A 21228-nucleotide genomic window follows, 5' to 3' on the forward strand; every position below is an offset into this window, starting at 1 on the left:
CCAAAAAGAAATTGAACCACGGCCTATTCCCAAACTTGACTAGGTAAAGTTTCAACAAAATACAAGTTGAGAAGGATTACTTTTCCAGAAAAAAGACCAAAAAATCTAAGATTCAAATGTGTTATCCTACTGAATCAAAAGGAATCTGACAGTGATCAGTGACCTAACTGAATGATCGTATTGAAAACCGCCACCGTTACGAAGGCCCTGAGCAGAGTAACAAAGGCGCACATCAAGAGCACGAGCTCTGGCATCAGACAGATCTGGGCACCAATCCTAGTTCTGTCTTCTACGACCTTGGACTTGATGGGCTCTCTGAGCCCATTTTGTTACCTGCAAATCAAAGACAATGACAGGGTTTTTGTGAGAATTAAAAGATATCCTGTATATAAAGAACTTAATACATTGCCTGGCCCATAGTAAGTGCTCAGTTCTTGCTATTACTTGGAATTTTAGATCATTCTGTTACTGCATGGAGAGTAGATTGATGAGGTAAGAGTGGAGATTCCAGTTAGAAGGCTACTGAAAGGTAGGTGAGAATCTTAAAGACTAAGTGTTTGAGTTCCAATAGTATTTCTAAGAAGTAAGATATTTATAAGGATAGGTGTTATGACTAACTTTCTAACATTGGGAGTCTATAGACATAGCCAGAAGGAATGCAAAAACTTTCCAATTCTACCATCAATTTTATAAATAAAGAAGAAATGTGGAGAAAATAAAAATTTTAAATGTCTATCTTGAACATTTTATAAAACTTGCAATAAAATTGTTTAATATGATATAATGTGTATTTTTAAAGGATCATACTGTAGATAATAGAAAATAAATTGCATTCTGTACTCTAACATGTATTTTTGTATTTGAAATTATTTCTTTTTTGGATAATGTTAAGGGCTACTTTTATAAAATAAGAGACCTCAAAGACAGTTAACTGGGAATGCCAGTTATTTATCCTGGTATACAGAGAATGTAGAAAAAAACTGGCGCATATTATGTACTCAATAAATGCCTGTCAAAGTGATGTTAACTAAATAACTAGGGAAATATTCTTAGGTTTTTTTCAGACTATTATGCCTAAAGATGAATGTATCAAATATTGGTCATTTTTTAAATTGAGAAAATGAGAAAACAGATTAATTGTCTACGTATGATTACACACTTCTACACTTTAAAATCTATTTACCTTTACGGCACTTATAGCTGTATCAAGGGTTGAAATCTCATGGTCCTTGTGAGTGCCAAGCATCTTGTCAACAGCAGAAATTGGGCTTTTGCATGTGTAGCAATATGTGTCAATCTGAGACGTTTTCATTTCCTTTTGTTCCTTCTCCGTGACCAGCTCTGATAGTAACTGGTCTTGTTCTGCCATCTCTATGTCCAACTCTTTCTGTTCAGCAGACTTTCTTTGTTCTGCTTCAGTCACAAGTTCATTTTCACTGACATGTTCAAAGGATTCTTTCCCTTGAGATAACACATCTTCAGGGGTGGACTCTGAATACAGGTCTTCTGATAGAGTGTCTTGAGTAACCACTTCATAATTCAGGGATTCAGCAAATTCATACTCATCCTGAACAGGGCTACTGCGGACCCAGTCTTCACTCGGCTCAGGGGGAACCATTATTTGAGGTTCTTCTTGCAGTGTTTCTTGCATGCAAGTTGCACCAGATGCAAATTCTTCCTCTGGGAAGGACACTTGCACTGGGACATTCAGACTGACCTCTGGGTTTGCATTTGCTGCTTCATTAGTCTGACTGTTTGTTTCATCTACTCTCTCCAGGACATGATGAGTGTCTTCAAATGGAACCGCATAGCTTATCCTCTGGGTAACCACTCTCACTTCCTCAGTGATGGGAGCTTTCCTTTGCATGGCTACATTGTCAAGGGTCTCCATGTGGCCTACTGATTCTCCTTCCCTGTAAGCTGCTTTCTGTTTCTCTTCCAGACTCTCCTCCCTGCCAATAGTTGCAAACTTGCCCCAAATTTCCCCTTCTGCAGTTATTGGTTGGTATGAATCATCCTTATCAATTGGCTTTTCTTCGAGACCTTGGCCTTGGTCCTTTTCAGTTACAGATGTGTCATGGAGAATGTCATCTTTGAGTATGTACTTCTCAAAATATATTCCTGTTCCATCATCGGTGTCAGAATTTCTGCTTGGAAATGAAGCTTCAGAATTCACACTGTCACCTTCAGAAGCTGTCTCCCCTTCTTTCTTTTTCTCTCCAACTGCTTCTTCATATAGATCTTTGTATAAAAATGCAAGCGCAGGTGGCTCCTCCAGAAGTTCAGGATTGATGGCTTTTGCAGTAGTAGGAAATATCTGGGTTCGTGACAAAACTCCTTCCTCTTCATCAAATAAAGGCATCCCAGGTGACTTTGAGTCCACGTCTCTGTCTGTGCTCTTTGGAGCATCTCTGTCTGTTAATTTTTGGATAACCAAAGACTTTTGGGTCTCTGGGTCAGATAATTTGCTGTAGTCCTTTTCGAGTCCATAGAAACTTTCATCTAATTTCACCAAGTCATATTCATGTTCTAGGGCACCTTCCTCTGAATGTTCTGGGAAAGAGACAGTTTCTTCTGGAACTTCTTTTGATAGTCCTGCCTCTAATTTCCATGGAGCGCTCTGTTTTTCTGGGTCAGGGAAGATGTTATAATCAATCAATGTATATTTTTCAAAGTAATCCTCTTCATCAGGACTTGTGGGCTGATTAAAGGCTAAATCACCAGTTTCTGAGTCTGTGGGTATCTCCTCTTTGGTTGTATGAATTTCCTTTTGTTGGTCTTCTTTCAATGATATAACTTTTATATCAGAATCTTCTAACTTACTCTGTAGTGTTTTATGGCAAGCAACTTCCTCACTCTCATCACGGAGGAGTATAGGCTTAAATGAGATCTTCTCTTCCAAATATTCTAACTTATCTTGCATTTGTTCACTTTCTTCCTGATCAACTGAAGAAATAAATGCAGGAGCATGAATATTCAGTATTTCACAACCTTCAGAAATGATACTGAAGGCACTCTTTTGCTCTTCAGAAAGTCCAGCTGGCTTACTAGTCACTGTAAATTCTTCATCTCTTACGCTTGTGTCTTCAGGCTCCTTAGAAACCACCTCATCAGCACTGATTGTTGATGCATTAGTAATAAATTGAGCATAGTTACTGCTTGCTGAAGGGCATGGTTCATATACTTGGGAATCTTCTACAGCCTCCAAGTGGTGTTTTGAAACAAGAACAGGCTGTTCAAACATTTCAGACGTTTGATCTTTAGATGTTTGAGTAGTATGGACTGTAGGCCTATGTGGAGTCACTTCTGACCATGGTAGTTCTTGTTTCTTCTCTGGACTAACTTCTGGAGATGCTCCTGAAGTGAGTGTTTGAGGTTTCACAGATGACAACAGATATGAAGGTGTTTCTAAGCTCTTTGTTTCGCCAAAAGGACGATCTAAAATCCTTTCAGATTCTTTAGATGGAGAGCCTTGTTTACTTTCTTCTGTGGTACCAACTGAGCCAGCTTTTGGCACCTCTGACACTATGACCTGTCCCTTTTCTTCACTGTGAGTCACCACATCCCTGCTTGACTTTTCCAGTACCAGGTTTCCTTCCTTAGGTAAAGAGGGCTCATTTATTTCATCATGATAAGGAAGATCCACGGGAAGGAAAGCCTTGGTTTCCTCCACCAAAACTTCACGTTCTTCTAATGGATGTGGTTGACTTCCTACTGCCTTTGTTTCCCTGATTTCAGAGTAAGCCTCTGAGATCGTGGTTTCTAATGTTTCAGCAGCTTCTGTAGTTTTAACTAATGAAAATGGTTGGGTTTCACCCAAAGTAAGATGGAAAGAGATATCTGACTCTTCAGGCGGATGCCCGGCTATACTTATGGAATATGGCTGAATTTCCTGCTCCCTCCCTTCTGAAAATGCATGTGACCGCTCTTCTTTTTCTTCTCCTTTCTCCTCCTCAATAATTTTGTATCTTTCTTTGTGGTCTTCATTTTGATAGACTTGCTGCAGCACAGTAGCAGCTTTTGGTTCTTCCAATTTAACAGGGCTAGGCCCATGTATAATTTTTGCCTTCTCTATTTCATTAATATCTCTATGTTCTAATGGGGCTGCTGTCTCCTGTTTTTCTGCCAGCACCTTCTTTTCTGCCAAAGAATATGATCTCATTCCCAAGTTACCTTTCTCCTCAGCTGGGCTAACAGATCTGAGTTTTACTTCCTCTTCAGAAATTTTCAAGGAAACGGGTTTTGGCATCTCTTTCCCTAGTCTGTCTTCACCGAGATCAATTAAACTGCCTTTAGGTTCTTCTCCTGGCAAAATTATTGACTCCAGCTTCTCTGATTCCTCTGTGATATCTTTACTTGCAAAGCTAGATGAACCTGATTCTGGCTGTTGTGGCACCTTATCTGTTGCATCAACTAAAAAGAGTGTTTTTTCTTTTTGATCATTTCTTGGCTCTTCCTTAAGAATAGAAATATTCCATTTAGATCGAGGGGAGATTTCTGGCTTCTGGAGTCTTTTACTGTCAGTGACATGAAGAGGAACAGCATTTTTGGCTTCTTCCATAATGGATTTTTCACCCATGGGAGAATCAGATTGAATTCTAAGATGTCCCTCGCCATCAGCAGAAGTAACTACTGAGGTCAGGTCCATTTCTCCTGAAGAGTCTAGGACTTCTTTCTTCCCATAATCATCACTAGATGCCTCAAAATTGGATTTTGGCTGTGGCGAAACTTCTACATCTGATAACAATGCAGGTTTTTCTTTAAAATCTTGATGCTCACCAGATTTAACTAAAGAACCTGTGGATTCTGAAGCAGTTTCACGTTTGGCCTCTAGGAATAGATGACTCACTGGCTTCTCAGTTCCATGAACGTCAGCTGGAGCAGGACCTTCAGAATCTATCACAGTCACTGTTTTTTCTTCAGATGGGCTGGGCTGAGCTTCTAAATCTTCTTTTTCAGCAACTTTGTTATCTAGAGTGCTTGATCTAAAAAAGAAACTGGACACCCATGATGTGAAAGATGAAATTCCTTTCTTTCCCTTTTCCTCAGAGATGCTTGGCTCCACTGCCTTCTGCTGCTTGGGCGGCTTTTGTATCACCTCAGGTGACTCTAGGGGTTGAGGTTCTTCATTTTCTTGGGTTGAGGAGAGTGGTTTTATTTGTGTGGGTGCTTTCACTTCGGATGGTGGTTTCCCTCTCTCATTAGCATCATCTGCAACCTTTGGCTGAACCACGTTGGATTCTTCTAATGGCTTCTCTCCAGGCAAAGGGGATATACGGCCATGTGCTTCTTTTTCAACGCCCAGTGCAGGTTCTGCCTCTTCAGCCAAGGCACGGGCAGCTTTGACAAGAGAGGGAGGAGTTTCTGATTTGACTTGTTCCACTGATGGGCCAGACACTGGTTTCTGGAGGCCTCCTTCATAAGGTGTTTTGATTTCTTCCTGGCTGCCTTCTTTGCAAGGCCTGGAAATTTCTGTGTTTGCTTTCTCCACTACCAAACTTTCACCCCCAACAAAAGAAAGGGTCTGCTTCCCTTCTGCCTCACTTCTCTCCACATTTCCAGCTGGAACTAAAGATTTTGGTTTGGGGGCCAGCTTTATGTCTTCAGAAGAGTAAGTTTCAGTTGCTAAGGTCTCTACATTATCACGGGAGGTATTGAGAGTAGACACTGGTTCTTGGAATGCTACGTGAGGTTCTTCTGCAGAAGGTGGCAGAATTTGCTTTCTGATTTCAGGCATGTGGTCTTTCTCTGGCAGAGCAGGCTTGAGCTTTCCTGTCATCAGATCATTGGTACCAGAATGATCCAGCTGCACAGATTCCATGGCTCTTTCTTCATGATGACTTACCAAGTCTCCTTCTGGCTCTTTCAGCATCCAGTTTTCATCCTTTGGAGAAATAAGGGCCTCTTTCATGTGTGTTTCTCTAACATTTGTAGGTTCAGTTGTCATAAATAATTTTGATTCTTCCAAAGGCAAATTTTCTTTCATAAACAAAACTTGTTTAATACCCAGGTCTTGTTTATCTGCAAAAGACCTGCTTATTTCAGGTAATGTAGCAGCTTGATCTGAATCAAGTGCTTCTTCAGGCTTCTGTTGCACGAAGAAGCCAGAAGAAGTGATATTTGATGGCTCTGTTATACTCTGCAGTACATGAAATGAATTTGGTTGGTCAGTTTCATTTGGCTTAGTTACAGTATCTTCTGTCTCTTGTGCCTTCAAATTTCCTGCTGGCTGTAATGGGCTTATTTCTTGTTTTTCTTCTTTTTTAAAGTCAGCTGAACGGTTTAGCTCTTCTGATAATCCTTTTGAGGATAAAGTGTGTGACTGAAATTCTTCTAGGCTGTCTCCTTCAAGTTGAGAAGTAAATGCTTCCCTTGATCCTAAGCTAACCACCTTAGCAGAGAGAGATTTCATTTCTTGAATCTGAGGTTCCTCCCTAAGGTATGAAGACACCTCCGAAATTTCAGGAACTGTAGTTGACACATGAAGTTCCCTGTTTTCCTCTTTTCCTTCTCCAATGCTCCTGAGCTCGGGTAGGCCCTTTGCTAAAGCAGAATTCTCTGTTTCAGGCAGGGGAGATTTTATATGTTCTGTCTGTATGGATCCACTTTGCCTATTTACATCACCAGCGAATTCTGAGCCAGCATTTCCAGTATCAGGGAATTCTGATACTGGATGTGTCTTGTCTCTCTTCTCAGGTTCCAAAGACAGCTGTGCCAGAGCGAGACCTGGTTTTTCTGACCGGAAATCTCCCTGAATTACAGAGGGTGTCTCTACTGCCTGTTCCCTCTTATCACCACTGAAGGTTAAGAATGTTGAAGCTAAGTCTTCTGATGTTAAATGTTCCAACTCAGGAACAGAACTTGCTGTCACCTCATCTTTGCCTTTTGGGACTATATATTTGGGTGCAGGTGACATGTTCTGTGAGGAAGGAAGTTCAGTTTCTGTTTTCTTTATCTCACCACCTAGGCTGAGCGAAGGCACATGTTCAGGTCCTGACATCTCTGAGGCAGACACAGAAATTTTTTTCTGTGATAAATCCAAATATTCAGAGTCGAGAACTGTGGGAAATGAAAGATCTTGTTTGTCTTCCACCCTTGCTTCCTTTGATACATCTGAATGCTGAGAAGACAAAGTCTTGGTTATTGCCAACCCAGGTTTAATGTCTTCAGTCTCTACCTTTGACAAAACAGAATGCTCTGATATAGAGGATATGCTTGCAGGTAAATCAAATTTAATTTCTTTCTCGACTTCTGACCAAGCTGGATATTGTGATGCAGCAGTTTCAGTGGGAGACGGACTAGCTTTGATTGCTACCTTGTCTTCTTTAAAAAGTGAATGCTCATCTACAGGTGGTAAACCACTTCCTAATTCACTCTTTTCTCCTTTTGTTAAGACTGGATGTTCTACAGGGGTGGTAAGAGGTAAATTTGTTGGGATTTCTTCTTTTGCTAATTTGGTTAAGTTTGAATCATGCTTTGTCTCAGATGTTGCGGTTATGGAAGAACTGGGTTCGATTTCTTTCTTTATTTCTTCTGACAAAGCTGAAAATTCAAATTCTGGTACAGGTGGTCCATGCTCAACTTCCTGTTCCACTCCTGGTGAAGCTGAACGCGGCACTCTAGGTGTACGAGTTACTTTAGAATCCAGTTTCACTTCTGTTTTTACCACTGATGAAATCTCAGGTCTAGATAAAGATGTTTCCTTTAGAGGTGAATATGGCTTCGTTACTTCAGGCTCCTTCTCTGACAACCTTCTCTGTTCTAGTTCAGATGTCACAGTTGGAGCTAAATCGGGTTTGACATCCTTCTTTGGCTCATCTGCCAAGTCAGGCAGAACTGAATCTTTCATCCCAGACTCTGGGACATTGGGAGGCCGAGGCTCCATTTCTTGATCCTGCAATACATGTGCTATAGCTTCTTGAGAATCAGGCACAATTTCTTCCTTACTTTCAACTTTTAACAAAGCCATCTGTTCATCTGCAGATTTTGGAGTGAGGGATGTTTGGGGTTCTTGTTCTTTCTTAATTGCATGTACTGAATCAGGTGAAACTGAACACTGAGATGCCGGCAAAACAGGTTTGGTTTCTTCCTTTACTGTGGGTACTTCCTTTACTGCAGGTGCTGCAGCTAGCGATGAACTAGACTTGGTTTCTCCCCTCTCTGAATCACTGGTTAAACTTGGTGGAATCGAGTCTTCAGGCTCAGGTTCTAAATACGTTTGTGTTCTCTGCTTCTGTGCCAGAATGAGATATTCAGATACAGATGCTGATGTTGTTTGAGCATCGGGCTTAATTTCTGCTTTCTCTGCTTCATTTGTTGAAGGGAGCTGACTCAAGTCTTCAGGTGCAGACACCGAAGGTTCAGCTCTTTGCTTCTGTGATGAACTTAGATGCTCAGGAACAGGTGTAGTCGTCGTTGGCGCAATTTCTTCCTCATCTGCTTCTGAGAAGCAGGGATATCCTGATGCAGCCATTGCAGTTAACAGTGAATCAGGCTCAATTTCCTTTTTGTTCATTTCTGGGATCCTATATGGTGGGATGGAAGCCTGTGACGCTGAGTCTGGGGAAAAAAGTTCCGTTTCCTCAGTGTCTTCATCGGACAAAATAGTGTGTTCAGACGGTGATGTTAAACATATTGGAGAATCACACTCAAATTCTCTCTTCCCTGTTGTTGCATAGGGTGGAAATGAGAATTCTGACACAAAAGCCGAGTCTGGAGAAAAAGGTCCGATGTCTTCTTGCTCTTCTTCTGAGAAAATCATGGGGGAGGAGGAACCTTTTAGATTTAAAGGGGATGTGTGGACAATTTCTTCCTCCTGTGATTCGGGTGTTGCATATGGTGGTACTGAAAGTTCAGAAGCAGAGGTGGAGGAGGGTGTGTACCGCTCCATTTCTACCGTCTCTTCTTCCGAGAGGACCACGTGATCAGGTGGGGCAGCTGAAAGTCGTGGGACCTGGCATTCAGGAGTCCCCTCAGTTGTGGATGGTGGGAGGAAGCCTTCAGGTAACGAGGCCACCTCTGGGGTATAGAATCCAGCGTCTTCCTTCTCTTCTTCTAACACAGTCTTGTGCTCAGAAACACCTTCTGATTTCAAAAGGGAGACATCATCAATTATGTTCTTTGGGGATTCCTGTCTTACATTTGGTGGGACTGCATTTTGGAAGGTCAGTGCTGAATCTCGTGTGACACCCTCATTTCCTAGGTTCTCTTCTTCTGACAGGATGGCATGTTCAGATGTCACGGCTGAAAGCAGTGGGGCCTGGCCTTCAGAAGTCCCCTCAGTTGTGTGTGGTGAGAGAGAACGTTCAGAAAGAGAGGCCACCTCTGGGGAACACAGCCCAGGGTCTTCATTCTCTTCTTCTGACAGAATCAGGGGCTCAGAAACACCCTGTGATTTTAATGGGGACTTAAGGTCTACTGTTTTCTTTGGTGACTCTTCTGTTGCCTGAGAGGGAACTAAATATTCAGAAGCAGATGTGGAATCCGGCGTGTAATGCCCACTTTCTGAGGCCTCTTCTCCAGACAGGATCATGGGTTCTGGTGTAACTGCTGAAAACAGTGGGGACTGGCATTCAAGAGTTTTCTCAGTTGTGGAGGGTGAGACAGATATAGAAGCTGAAGTTGGGGAAGAAGGCTCAAATTTATCGTCCTCTTCTTCTGACAAAACTGCATGTTCAGATACAGCTTTCACATGAGGTAAAGAAACTGGCTCAGCTTCTTGCTTCTCTAGTTCATAGTTCCAATCCTGTGAGGCTGAATACTCTGACACAAAAGCAGAATCAGTAGAAACAGACTCATTTTCCTCTCTTTCTTCCTCAGACAAGGTGACATGTTCAGGTGCTGAAGTTGTCAGTAATGGCAGAGGGGTCTCCTCTTTTTCCTCCACTTCAGGGGCCAAGCGTGGTGGGAAGGGCTCCTCAGAAACTGATGGACTTTCTGGGTAATCAAGTTCTATGATCTCTTCTTCTTCCACTAAGTTAGAATCTTCAGGTTCAGGGGTAGCAGCCATTGGTAGAGGCATTTCTATTTCTTCCTTCTCTGGTTCCTCTAACACTAGAGGTTCAAAAAGAGAAATGGATGGCTCGGGCACAGTTTCTCCCTTCCCTCCTTTGATGATGAGATGAGGAGGGGTCAGTTGGTCAGTGACTGGTTCTACCCTTTCCCGAGAAGTCAGATCCAGCTTGTCTCTCTCAGGGCTGAAATCTTCCTGGATAGAGGCTGTCAGACCTGGTGCACCTGATTCCAGAGAACCCTTCTCTGCCTCTAGTGAAATGGAATGGTCAACCGAAGACATGTCTTCCGTCTTCACTTCATCCAGTACAGGCGGTGAGGCTGAAGAGTCAGGCTCTGCAATTACTATTTCTTGTGAATCAGCCTCAGATTCTTCCTTTGCAGTTTCCAGGAACGCGGCTACAGATGTATCGGGTGTGAGAAAGGAAGGCTTCATTTCACGGGGCTTTGCTTCATCAACCAGCAGTCGTGGCACTACCCGAGGAGGGCTGAGCTGTGATTCCCGTTCTGCTATGGCATGACTTGTATGAGAGGAAGGTGTGTGCTGGGCGGCAGATGCAGCCCTTAAGGGAAAATCATCGTAAGTTTTCTTCTGATCTCCATGACTGAATAAGGAGGTCAGAGACTTTGATCCTTTGGAGAACGCATCTCTCCAGGGTGGAGCAAGCTCTTTTACTTTAACATCTTCTATGCTTTGGGCTACTGACTTGCCTGTTTTGGAAACTACTTTAAGATCATGATCGCCTGACTCTGGCTCTAGACTAATGGATGCTTCTTTCCCCTTCCTATAATGGATTTCTTTAATGACATAACCCTTTGGCAATGTTCCATAAAATTGCAGAGGAATTAATTCTTCTTTAACAGAATTGAACATCTTGATTTTATACTGTACTGTTCCTATGTAGACCGGCCTTAACACTAGGGGCTTATACTCTTTGTATATTGCCCCCGTAATGGGAGGTGTACTTGAGGTGCTCTTCTTTTTTCTCATCTTATCATAAGCGCCAGTAGATGACTTGTCTTTCTGGGTGGTTAGTTCCTGACTTTCTGAAATTAAAGGAGTACTTGTTTTGTTTGCAGGAACATCTTGGGATTCGAAAGAATTTCTCTTTTTGTTGCCTTTCCGACGCAGAGATGGTGAGCCATGCTTTGACTTAGGCTTTCTTTTCCGAACTTTTTTAACTTCATCCAAGATAAAGGAAACATTCCCTGGAGGAGAATTCAGAGTCGACCCTTCCAGACTACACACACCAGACGTCTGACTTTCTTCTGAGGCCCAAGGGGTGGAAGGCCTACTTGAACTGGTCTCCCAGGTGATACCACTATCTTCCTGTTGAACTGTTACCATGGAAAAGGAGGGGTCAGATATGATACATTTCTTCTCGGTCTTGCCCTCTTCATCCTGGTCTGATAACCTGCAGTAAATGATAATATTATTGACAATTTACATATAGTAATAATAATAACATCTTAATTACATATTAAATAATAAGTAAAGATCCCATTTTTACTAGGTAAAGGATTAATGTGAAGTTAAAATATACAGATAAATGATGCCATCCATACCGAAAACCGGGACACACACAAAATAAAGTCTAAGAATTGAAGTCAGGATACCAAATACAATAACACATCCCAAACTGGAATGAAATCAATATTCTGCAAAGGTAAAAAAAAAAAAAAAAGCTAACGCTAAATTCACCACCTTTGGGACTTACCCCAGTGGTCCTCCAGTGGTTAAGACTCCATGCTCCCAATGCAGGGGGCCTGGAGTTTGATCCCTGGTCAGAGACCCAGATCCCACATGCTCCAACTAGGGATCTGAATGCCACAACTAAGACCCTGTGCAGCCAAATAAACAAACATTTAAAAATAAAAAAATAAAAATAAATTCACCACCTTCGCCTATCACCCTATCAGAGAGTGAGCCTCTTGTGACTCCTCCAGCCCTTCAGACTTGCTATTATCTATATGACAACAGTCACCAGGACCTTCATAATGGCTCTTCAATCTGTGGCTCCGTGTTACTGTTATCACTACTGTGACCCAGCTTTTTATCACATCACTCTGCCATGGACTACTTCATTAGCTTCCTAACTGGTCAGCTGATATCACATTTACCTCCCACCCTCCTCACACCCTCAATTCATTCTGCCTATCTTTTCAGACCAATTTTACTAAAAATGGTCATCATGCCACTTCCTGCTCAAAAATGTCAGTAAATGCCTCATACCTGTAGAAAAATTAATTCAAGATACTTAACTCTCTGATCCTTACCTGCCCTTCTTTCCAAGTATCCACTTCCACCCTACGCCTACCTGATACATTTCTGTTTTAATTAGATAACTCACTGTCTAGTATATCATAGGAACTGTGAGTCGGGGCCATGAGGAAAAATAGTGAATACAGATACATCACAAAAAAACAGCAGCCTACTGTGCTGTACCTGATTGATCTGTAAACCAGGGGTCACAATAGAATCTACCTTATGGGACTGCTGTGAGGATTTAATTCAGTAACACACACAAAATGTGCCTTGCATGTAGTTCAGGTCAGTTGCTCCGTCATGTCCAACTCCTTGTGACCCCATGGACCGCAGCACGCCAGGCTTCCCTGCCCATCAACAACTCCCGGAGCTTACTCAAATCATGTCCATTGAGTCAGTGATGCCACCCAACCATCTCATCCTCTGTCATCCCCTTCTCCTCCTGCCCTCAATCTTTCCCAGCATCAGGGTCTTTTCCAATAAGTCAGTTCTTCACATTGGGTGGCCAAAGTATCATGTCTTCCATACAATCCTTGGGTCAAAGGAGCCTGCTAAGTTGCTTCAGTCATGTCCGACTCTGCGACCCTATGGACTGCAGCACACCAGGCTCCTCTGTCCCAGGATATCCCAGGTAAGAATACTGGAGTGGATTGCCTTTTCTTTCTCCATCATAGGAGCCTAGGCATGGTCATACTCAATTGGTTTGGAGAGATGGTGTTCTTGGACTAACCCTCAAGAGGTAGCTGGCTTTGGGTCTCCCTTTGAAATGCCATTGGGCCTGTCTCGGACTTCACAGCACTCTTTTCTGGAATTTTCTTACACCACCCCACCTCCCCATGCTCATGCCATTCCTCCATCTATAATTCTTCCCCACCAAAAACTAGCTTTCCTGCATATTTAAATTCTATCTACTCTTCAAGGCTTAGTTTTAAAATCTCCAGTGTTACCAACTCTGACCAATTCAGCAGCCTGACCAATTCAGCAGTTATATTTCCTTTAAGTTAAAGATTGATATAAATAGAAAACTACTGACTGGCTTAAACACAATTTTTCTACAACAAAAAAATCTATGCTCAAAAACCACTAAGCATAAGTATTAAATTAAACCACTTCAAAAAAACATACATGATTAAATTCAGGTTTCTTACCAATAATTCTAGGAATCAGCGAACTAAGACGGGAATGGATGAATTTAACACAGATGACCATTATATCTACTACTGTGGGCAGGAATCCCTTAGAAGAAATGGAGTAGCCATCATAGTCAACAAAAGAGTCCGAAATGCAGTACTTGGATGCAATCTCAAAAGTGACAGAATGATCTCTGTTAGTTTCCAAGGCAAACCATTCAATATCACGGTAATCCAAGTCTATACCCTGGAACAGTAAAGAGGCTGAAGTTGAACAGTTCTTTGAAGACCTACAAGACTTCCTAGAACTAACACCCCAAAAAGATGTCCTTTTCATTACAGGGGACTGGAATGCAAAAGTAGGAAGTCAAGAAAACACCTGGAGTAACAGGAAAATTTGGCCTTGGAGTACAGAATGAAGCAGGGCAAAGGCTAATAGAGTTCTGCCAAGAGAACACATTGGTCAATGCAAACACCCTCTTCCAACAACACAAGAGAAGACTCTACACATGACATTACCAGATGGTCAACACCGAAATCAGATTGATTATATTCTTTGCAGCCAAAGATGGAGAAGCTCTATACAGTCAGCAAAAATAAGACTGGGAGCTGACTAAGGCTCAGATCATGAACTCCTTATTGCCAAATTAAGACTGAAATTAAAGAAAGTGGAGAAAACCACTAGACCATTCAAGTATGACCTAAATCAAAACTCTTATGACTATACAGTGGAAGTGAGAAATAGATTTAAGGGACTAGATCCGATAGACAGAGTGCCTGACGAACTATGGACAGAGGTTCGTGACATTGTATAGGAGACAGGAATCAAGACCATCCCCAAGAAAAAGAAATGCAAAAAAGCAAAATGGCTGTCTGAGGAGGCCTTACAAATAGCTGTGAAAAGAAGGGAAGTGAAAAGCAAAGGAGAAAAGGAAAGATATACCCATTTGAATGCAGAGTTCCAAAGAATAGCAAGGAGAGATAAGAAAGCCTTCCTCAGCAGTCAATGCAAAGAAATCGAGGAAAACAATAGAATGGGAAAGACTAGAGATCTCTTCAAGAAAATTAGAGATATCAAGGGAACATTTCATGCAAAGATGGGCTCAAGAAAGGACAGAAATATCAGGGACCTAACAGAAGCAGAAGATATTAGGAAGAGGTGGCAAGAATACACAGAAGAACTATACAAAAAAGATCTTCACGACCCAGATAATGACGATGGTGTGATCACTCACCTAGAACCAGACAATAAACTGTGGAAAATTCTGAAAGAAATGGGCATACCAGACCACCTGACCTGCCTCTTGAGAAACCTGTATGCAGGTCAGGAAGCAAAAGTTAGAACTGGACATGGAACAACAGACTGGTTCCAAATAGCAAAAGGAGTACGTCAAGGCTGTATATTGTCACCCTGCTTATTTAACTTCTATGCAGAGTACATCATGAGAAACACTGGGCTGGATGAAGCACAAGCTGGAATCAAGATTGCCAGGAGAAATATCAATAACCTCAGATATGCAGATGACACCACCCTTATGGCAGAAAGTGAAGAACTAGAGCCTTTTGATGAAAGTGAAAGAGGAGAGTGAAAAAGTTGGCTTAAAACTCAACATTCAGAAAACTTAAGATCATGGCATTCGGTCCCATCACTTCAGGGCAAATAGATGGGGAACCAGTGGAAACAGCAGCAGACATTATTTTGGGGGGCTCTAAAATCACTGCAGATGGTGACTACAGCCATGAAATTAAAAGACGCTTACTCCTTGGAAGGAAAGTTATGACCAACCTAGACAGCATAATAAAAAGCAGAGACCTTACTTTGCCAACAAAGGTCTGTCTAGTCAAGGCTATGGTTTTTCCAGTAGTCATGTACGGATCTGAGAGTTGAACTATAATGAAAGCTGAGTGCCAAAGAATTGATGCTTTTGAACTGTGGTGTTGGAGACGACTCTTGAGAGTCCCTTGGACTGCAAGGAAATCCAGCCAGTCCATCCTAAAGGAGATCACTCCTGAGTGTTCATTGGAAGGACTGATGTTGAAGCTGAAACTCCAATACTTTGGCCACCTGATACGAAGAGCCTACTCATTTGAAAAGACCCTGATGCTGGGAAAGGTTGAAGGTGGGAGGAGAAGGGGACAACAGAGGATGAGATGGTTGGATGGCATCACCGACCCCATGGACATGAGTTTGAGTAAGCTCCGGGAATTGGTGATGGACAGGGAGGCCTGGCGTGCTGTAGTCCATGGGATTGCAAAGAGCCCGACAGGACTGAGCAACTGAACTGAACTGAACTGAGTGCAGCACTTTAACAGCCTCATCTTTTAGGATTTGAAATCCTAACTGGAGGTGATGGGATTCCTGCTGAACTATTTCAAATTCTAAAAGATGAGACTGTTAAAGAGCTGCACTTGATATGCCAGCAAATCTGGAAAACACAGCAGTGGCCACAGGACTGGAAAAGATCAGGTTTCATTCCAAACTCAAAGAAGGGCAAGGCCAAAGAATGCTCAAACTACTGCATAATTACACTCATTTCACCTGCTAGCAAAGTAATAAAATTTTATTTTATTGAGTCTAAGTGCTAGAAATACATAAAAACACAGGAAATTCAGAGTCTAACAGGGAGACAGAACTAAACATTTTAATAGAGTGGTGTTAGTTCACCTACAGAAGATAGGCAAGATACAGCAAGACCATAAGGAAGGGAAGACCACAGAGGAAAGATACTTATATTGGAATTTTAAGAAGACATAGGAGTTTGCCAAACGGATGAGGAGTGGTGGTCATACAAGGATGGGAAGGTGAGTCCAGGAAAATGTCACAGAATATTAAAAAGCATACTTACAAATAAAGCAGTTTGGCTCACCAAGAAACCCAAAGTTTTCGGGGATGTCTGGATTACTGGACAGGAACAAAGGAACAGAAGGATAATAGAGCCAATAGGATCAGAGAATAACTATATTGGTATGTGTAAAGTCATAGTTAAGTATTCAAATTACACTCAGCATGAAGAAACTATTCTCTTAACAGGAGATCAATGGTTCCCATAGAGTTCAGAAGGGTTTGTTACTCAAGAACACAAGTGCTCTCATCTGTGCAAAGATAATATATACAACAATGTTCTATAATTAACAGTATTGGCTATGAACATGATCTTATTCATTCTCCTCTGATTCTCACAAATCAACCTTCTGATTATTATTCAGCTTCCCATGCAGATTTATCTATGAGAGTGAGAAGAAATATATCTTAATGACCTGGGGAGCTCACGTCCTTCCTTCTTTCAGAGTTGTGCAAGGAGAAGGTTCAACAGATCTGAGTCAGATCCAGGCAAGAACAAATTGATACCCGAGCTGAGTGCCAAAGACTCCTTCTTCCTTTTGAGGATAAACTTTATCTGATTTCCTTCTGTTCTTATTTGTTAACAGAGATTTTTCATAATGAATGAATGTTATATTATACAACTTTAATACAACTATAAAGATGACCATATTTATTACTGTTAATGTAGTGAATTACAATGATTGATTTCCAGATATTAAAGCAACCCTGAACTCCTGAAATTACTTCAACATGGTTGTGATGTATCATATTTTTCATATTAAAAAGCTGAATTTTGCCAAGAATTTTGCTCCTGTGTTCATGAATAATTGGCCTGTAATCTCCTTCCTTACAATGTGCTTGTCAGGTTTTTTAAATCAAGATTGTGCTTCCTCTTGTAATAATCAGAACAGGCTAAACATTTGCTATGTTAGGACCACACATGTCCCCAGATCCAGTTCTTTCCCTGTGTCTGGTTTTACAAAGGCTGAGGATAACCGCCGTCCCCCACCCCACCCCCCCAAAATATTGTGCTGCCTCAAAGAACAAATTGGGAAGTGTTCTCTCACTATTCTCTGGAAGAGTTCATGGAAGATTATATTATTTCTCCCTTGAGTGTTTGGCAGACTTTACTGATAAAGTCATCTGAATCTGTAGTCTTTGCTACGGTAAGGTTTTAATTAGCAATTTATTTAATAGTTATGTGACTACATGGAATTTCTTTTGTGTCAGTTTTGATATGCTGCATTTTTCTGAGAATTGACATATTTAACCTAAATTCTAAAAACCACTGGATTAAATTTGTTCACAGTATCCTCTCAGGCTCTTTTAAGTTTTTGTAAGATCTAAAATTGTGTCCATTTTTTCAATTCTGATTTGTGTCTCCTCTTTGTTCCCTGTATCTGTAACTTTGGTCTGTGTCTTGTTTGTTCATGTGTTTTTAGATTCCACATATAAGTGAAACCATACAGTACCTGTCTTTCTCCGTCTGACTTATTTCATCTAGCATAATACCCTTTAGGTCAATCCATGGTGTTGCAAATGGCAAGATTTCATTCTTTTTATGGCTGGGTAATATTCCATGATGTATACCACATAATCCACATCTTTATTTGTTCATCCATTAATGGGCACATAGGTTGCTTTCATATCTCAGCTATTGTAAATAAAGCTGTAATGAACATAGGGGTACAGATATCTTTTTGAACTGGTGTTACTTTTTTTTTTTTCAGATAAATACTGCTGGATTTGTGGAGTAGAACTGCTCGATTGTATGATAACTCTATTTTTAATTTTTTGAGGAACCTCCACACTGTTTTCCTTAGTGACTGCACCAATTTACATTCCCACCAACAGTGCACAGGGGTTCTCTTTCCTCCACAACCTCACCAGCACTTGTTTATAGTCTTTTTGATACTAGCCATTCTGATAGGTGTGAAGTGACACCGCACTGTGTTTTTGATTTGCATTTCCCTGATGATGTGTAATGGTGAATGTCTTTCATGAGCCTACTGACCATCTGAATGTCTTCTTTGGAAAAATGCCTATTCAGATTCTCTGCCCACATTTTCTTTTGTCCACTCTATGCAACATGCAGGATCTTAGTTCTCTAAGCAGGAACTGAACCCATGCCTTCCACAGTGGAAGCAGAGAGTCTTAACCACTGGACTGCCAGGTTAGTCCCCTCTGCCTATTTTTTAAGCTAGTTGTATAGTCTGTTTGTTTTTTTGATGTTGAGTTGTATGCATTCTTTATATATTTTGGAAATTAACCTCTTATCAAATATATCATTAACAAACATCCTCTCTCATTCACTAGGTGGTCTTTTCATTTTATTGACAGTTCCCTTGTGATTTTTAGTTTGATGTATTTTTGCTTTTGTTTATTTTTGTTTTTGCATTTGCTTATTTTTGTGTTTCCTTTGCCTGAGGAGACACACCAAAAAGTATTGTTAAGGTCAATGTCAAAGAGCATGCCTGCATGCTAAGTCACTTCAGTCGTGTCCAACTCTTTGTGACCCTATAGGCCACAGCCTGCCAGGCTTCTCTGTCCATGAGATTCTCCAGGCATGAATTCTGGAGTGGGTTGCTATGCCCTCCTCCAAGGGATCTTCCTGACCCAGGGACCAAACCCACATCTCTTATGTCTTCTGCACTGGCAGGCAGGTTCTTTACCACTATTTTTTACCACTATTGCCACCTGGGAAGTCAAAGGAGCATACTGCTTATGTTTTCTTTTAGAAGACATATGGTTTCAGGTCTTATATCTAATTCTTTAATCCATTTGAGTTTATTTTTGTATATGGTGTGAGGAAGCAGTCTAGTATGATTTTTTTGCATGTAGCTGTCATTTTCCCAACACTATTTATTAAAGAGGCTGTCTTTTGCTCATTATATATTCTTGCCTCTTGCATCATAGAGTAAATGACCATATGAGTTTATTTCTGGGCTCTCAGTTTTATTCCACTGATCTGTGTGTCTGTTTTTGTGCCAGTAGCATATTGTTTTGATTTCTATAGCTTTGTAGTATAGTTTGAAACCAGGGCATGTGATATCTCCAGCTTTGTTCTTCTTTCTCAAGATTGTTTTGGCTATTCAGGGTCTTTCATGGTTCCACACAAGTTTTAGAACTATTTTTTCTAGTTCTGTGAAAAATGCCATTGGTATTTTGATAGGAATTACACTGAATATTGACAGTAATTACATTGTAGGTTGCTTTTGGTAGTATGGACATTTTAACAATATTTATTCTTTCAATTCATAAGCATGGTGTATCTTTCCCATCTGTGTTATCTTCAATTTCTTTCATCAGTACATTATAGTTTTCTGAGTACAGGTATTTCACCTTCTTAGTTAGATTTATTCCTAGGTATTTTATTTTTTGATGCAATTATAAATGGGATTGTTTTCTTTCTGATAGTTCATTGTGTATGGAAAAGCAATAGATTTCTGAATATTAGTTTTGTATCCTGCAATTTTATTCACTGATGAATTCCACTAGATTTTTGGTGGCATCTTGAGGATTTTCTATGTACAGCATCACATCATCTACAAACAGTGGCAGTTGTACTTCTTTCTTTCCAATTTGAATTCCTTTTCTTTTTTCTAATTTGCAGTAGCTAGGACTTCGAATACTATGTTGAATAAAAGTAATGAGAATGGGTATCCTTGTATTCTTCCCGATATTAGAGAAAATACTTTCAGTTTTTCACTGTTGAGGATGATGTTAGTTGTGGGCTTGTCATATGTAGCCTTTATTATGTTGAGGTATGCTCTTGCTATACCCAATTTACTGAGAGGGTTTTTTTAATCATAAATGTATGTTGAATTTTGTCAAAAGCTTTTTTTGCATCTATGTGATTTTTATTCTTCAATTTATGAATGTGGTGTATCACATTGATTGATTTTTGGATAATGAACCATTCTTGCATCTCTGGAATAAATCCCACTTGATCATGGTGTATGATCCTTTTAAAGTATGGCTGAATTTGATTACTAAAATTTTATTGAGGATATATGATTTTTTTAAGATATTGATCTCTTAAGTTCAATCACATTTTATCAATCTTACATTTTTACTCCCCTCCCCCCAGCATACACATTTAATGCTTTTTGTTTCATCATTTTAAATATATCATACCATTCCTTCTAGCCTGCAGAGTTTCTGCTGAAAGTGATCTGAGAGCTTTATGCAAGTTCCCTTGTATATAACATGTTGATTTTCCCTTGCTGTTTTTAGTATTCTCTCTTTAATGTTTGCCTTTTTGAATATAATGTATCTTGGTGTGGTCCTCTTTAGGTTGATCTTAATTGAGACTCTCTTTGTTTCTTAGACATGGATGTGTTTCCTTTCCTTGGTTAGGGAAGTTTCCAACTATTATGTTCTCTGATCCTTTCTCTTCTTCTTCTGTGGCTCCTATAATGTGAATGTTAGTATGCTTGATACTGCCCTAGAGGTCTCTTAAATTGTCCCTATATTTAAAATTCTTTTTACTGTTCAGGTTGAGTGATTTCCACTTCTCTGTCTTCCAGTTTGCAGATCTGTTCCTCTGTATCATCTAATCTACTGTTGATTAGCTCTAGTGTATTTTTATTTCAATTATTATATTCTTCAACTGTGTTTGTTTTTTCTTTATATTTTCTAACTCTTAGAAGCTTCTGACTGCTCACTGTGTTCATCCATTCTTCTCCCGAGTTCTTCCAACATCATTATGATCATTACCTTGAACTGTTTGTAAGACATATTGCTTATATCCCTTCCACTTAGTTATTCTTCTGGGTTTTTTTTTACCTTATTCCTTCATTCAGAACATATTCTCTGTCACTTCATTTTGCCTAATTCTCTGTTTTTATTTCTATGTATATGGTATGTTGTATTTTTAAGTTCTAGGATTTCCATTCTACTGTTTCCAGTTCTCTGACAAGAGTTCTCAATCTTGCTTTTTATATCCACGTCCCTAGAAATAACTTAAGCATTAAATAAGTACAATCCCCATTCAT

At 40.4% G+C, this 21228-nt stretch overlaps 1 protein-coding gene, 1 long non-coding RNA gene and 1 other non-coding gene across 4 annotated transcripts in view; 2 read left to right on the forward strand and 1 right to left on the reverse strand.

Annotated features, from left to right (window-relative positions):
* CMYA5 (cardiomyopathy associated 5) overlaps positions 1-21228 on the reverse strand; it is a 98362-nt gene that overhangs the window by 42823 nt on the left and 34311 nt on the right. For both annotated transcript variants that reach the window (XR_015135474.1, XM_086323081.1), the window contains exon 2: positions 1184-11426. Coding sequence is in view for 1 of the 2 variants with exons in the window: in XM_086323081.1 (XP_086179207.1) it covers positions 1184-11426 (10243 nt within the window). In the remaining variant the exon portion in view is untranslated. The remainder of the gene's footprint in view (positions 1-1183; positions 11427-21228) is intronic.
* On the forward strand, positions 11202-20323 carry LOC147365377 (uncharacterized). The gene is made up of 2 exons (XR_015135485.1): positions 11202-11324; positions 17962-20323. It is a non-coding gene; the product is annotated as an uncharacterized LOC147365377 (long non-coding RNA).
* LOC147365378 (small nucleolar RNA SNORA72) lies at positions 17113-17228 on the forward strand. Its single transcript, XR_015135667.1, has one exon. It is a non-coding gene; the product is annotated as a small nucleolar RNA SNORA72 (small nucleolar RNA).

Source organism: Bos grunniens, chromosome 10, assembly GCF_055505025.1.
Source record: "Bos grunniens cultivar Pamir isolate PY7600 chromosome 10, Bosgru_T2T1.0, whole genome shotgun sequence".
NCBI lineage: Eukaryota > Metazoa > Chordata > Mammalia > Artiodactyla > Bovidae > Bos > Bos grunniens.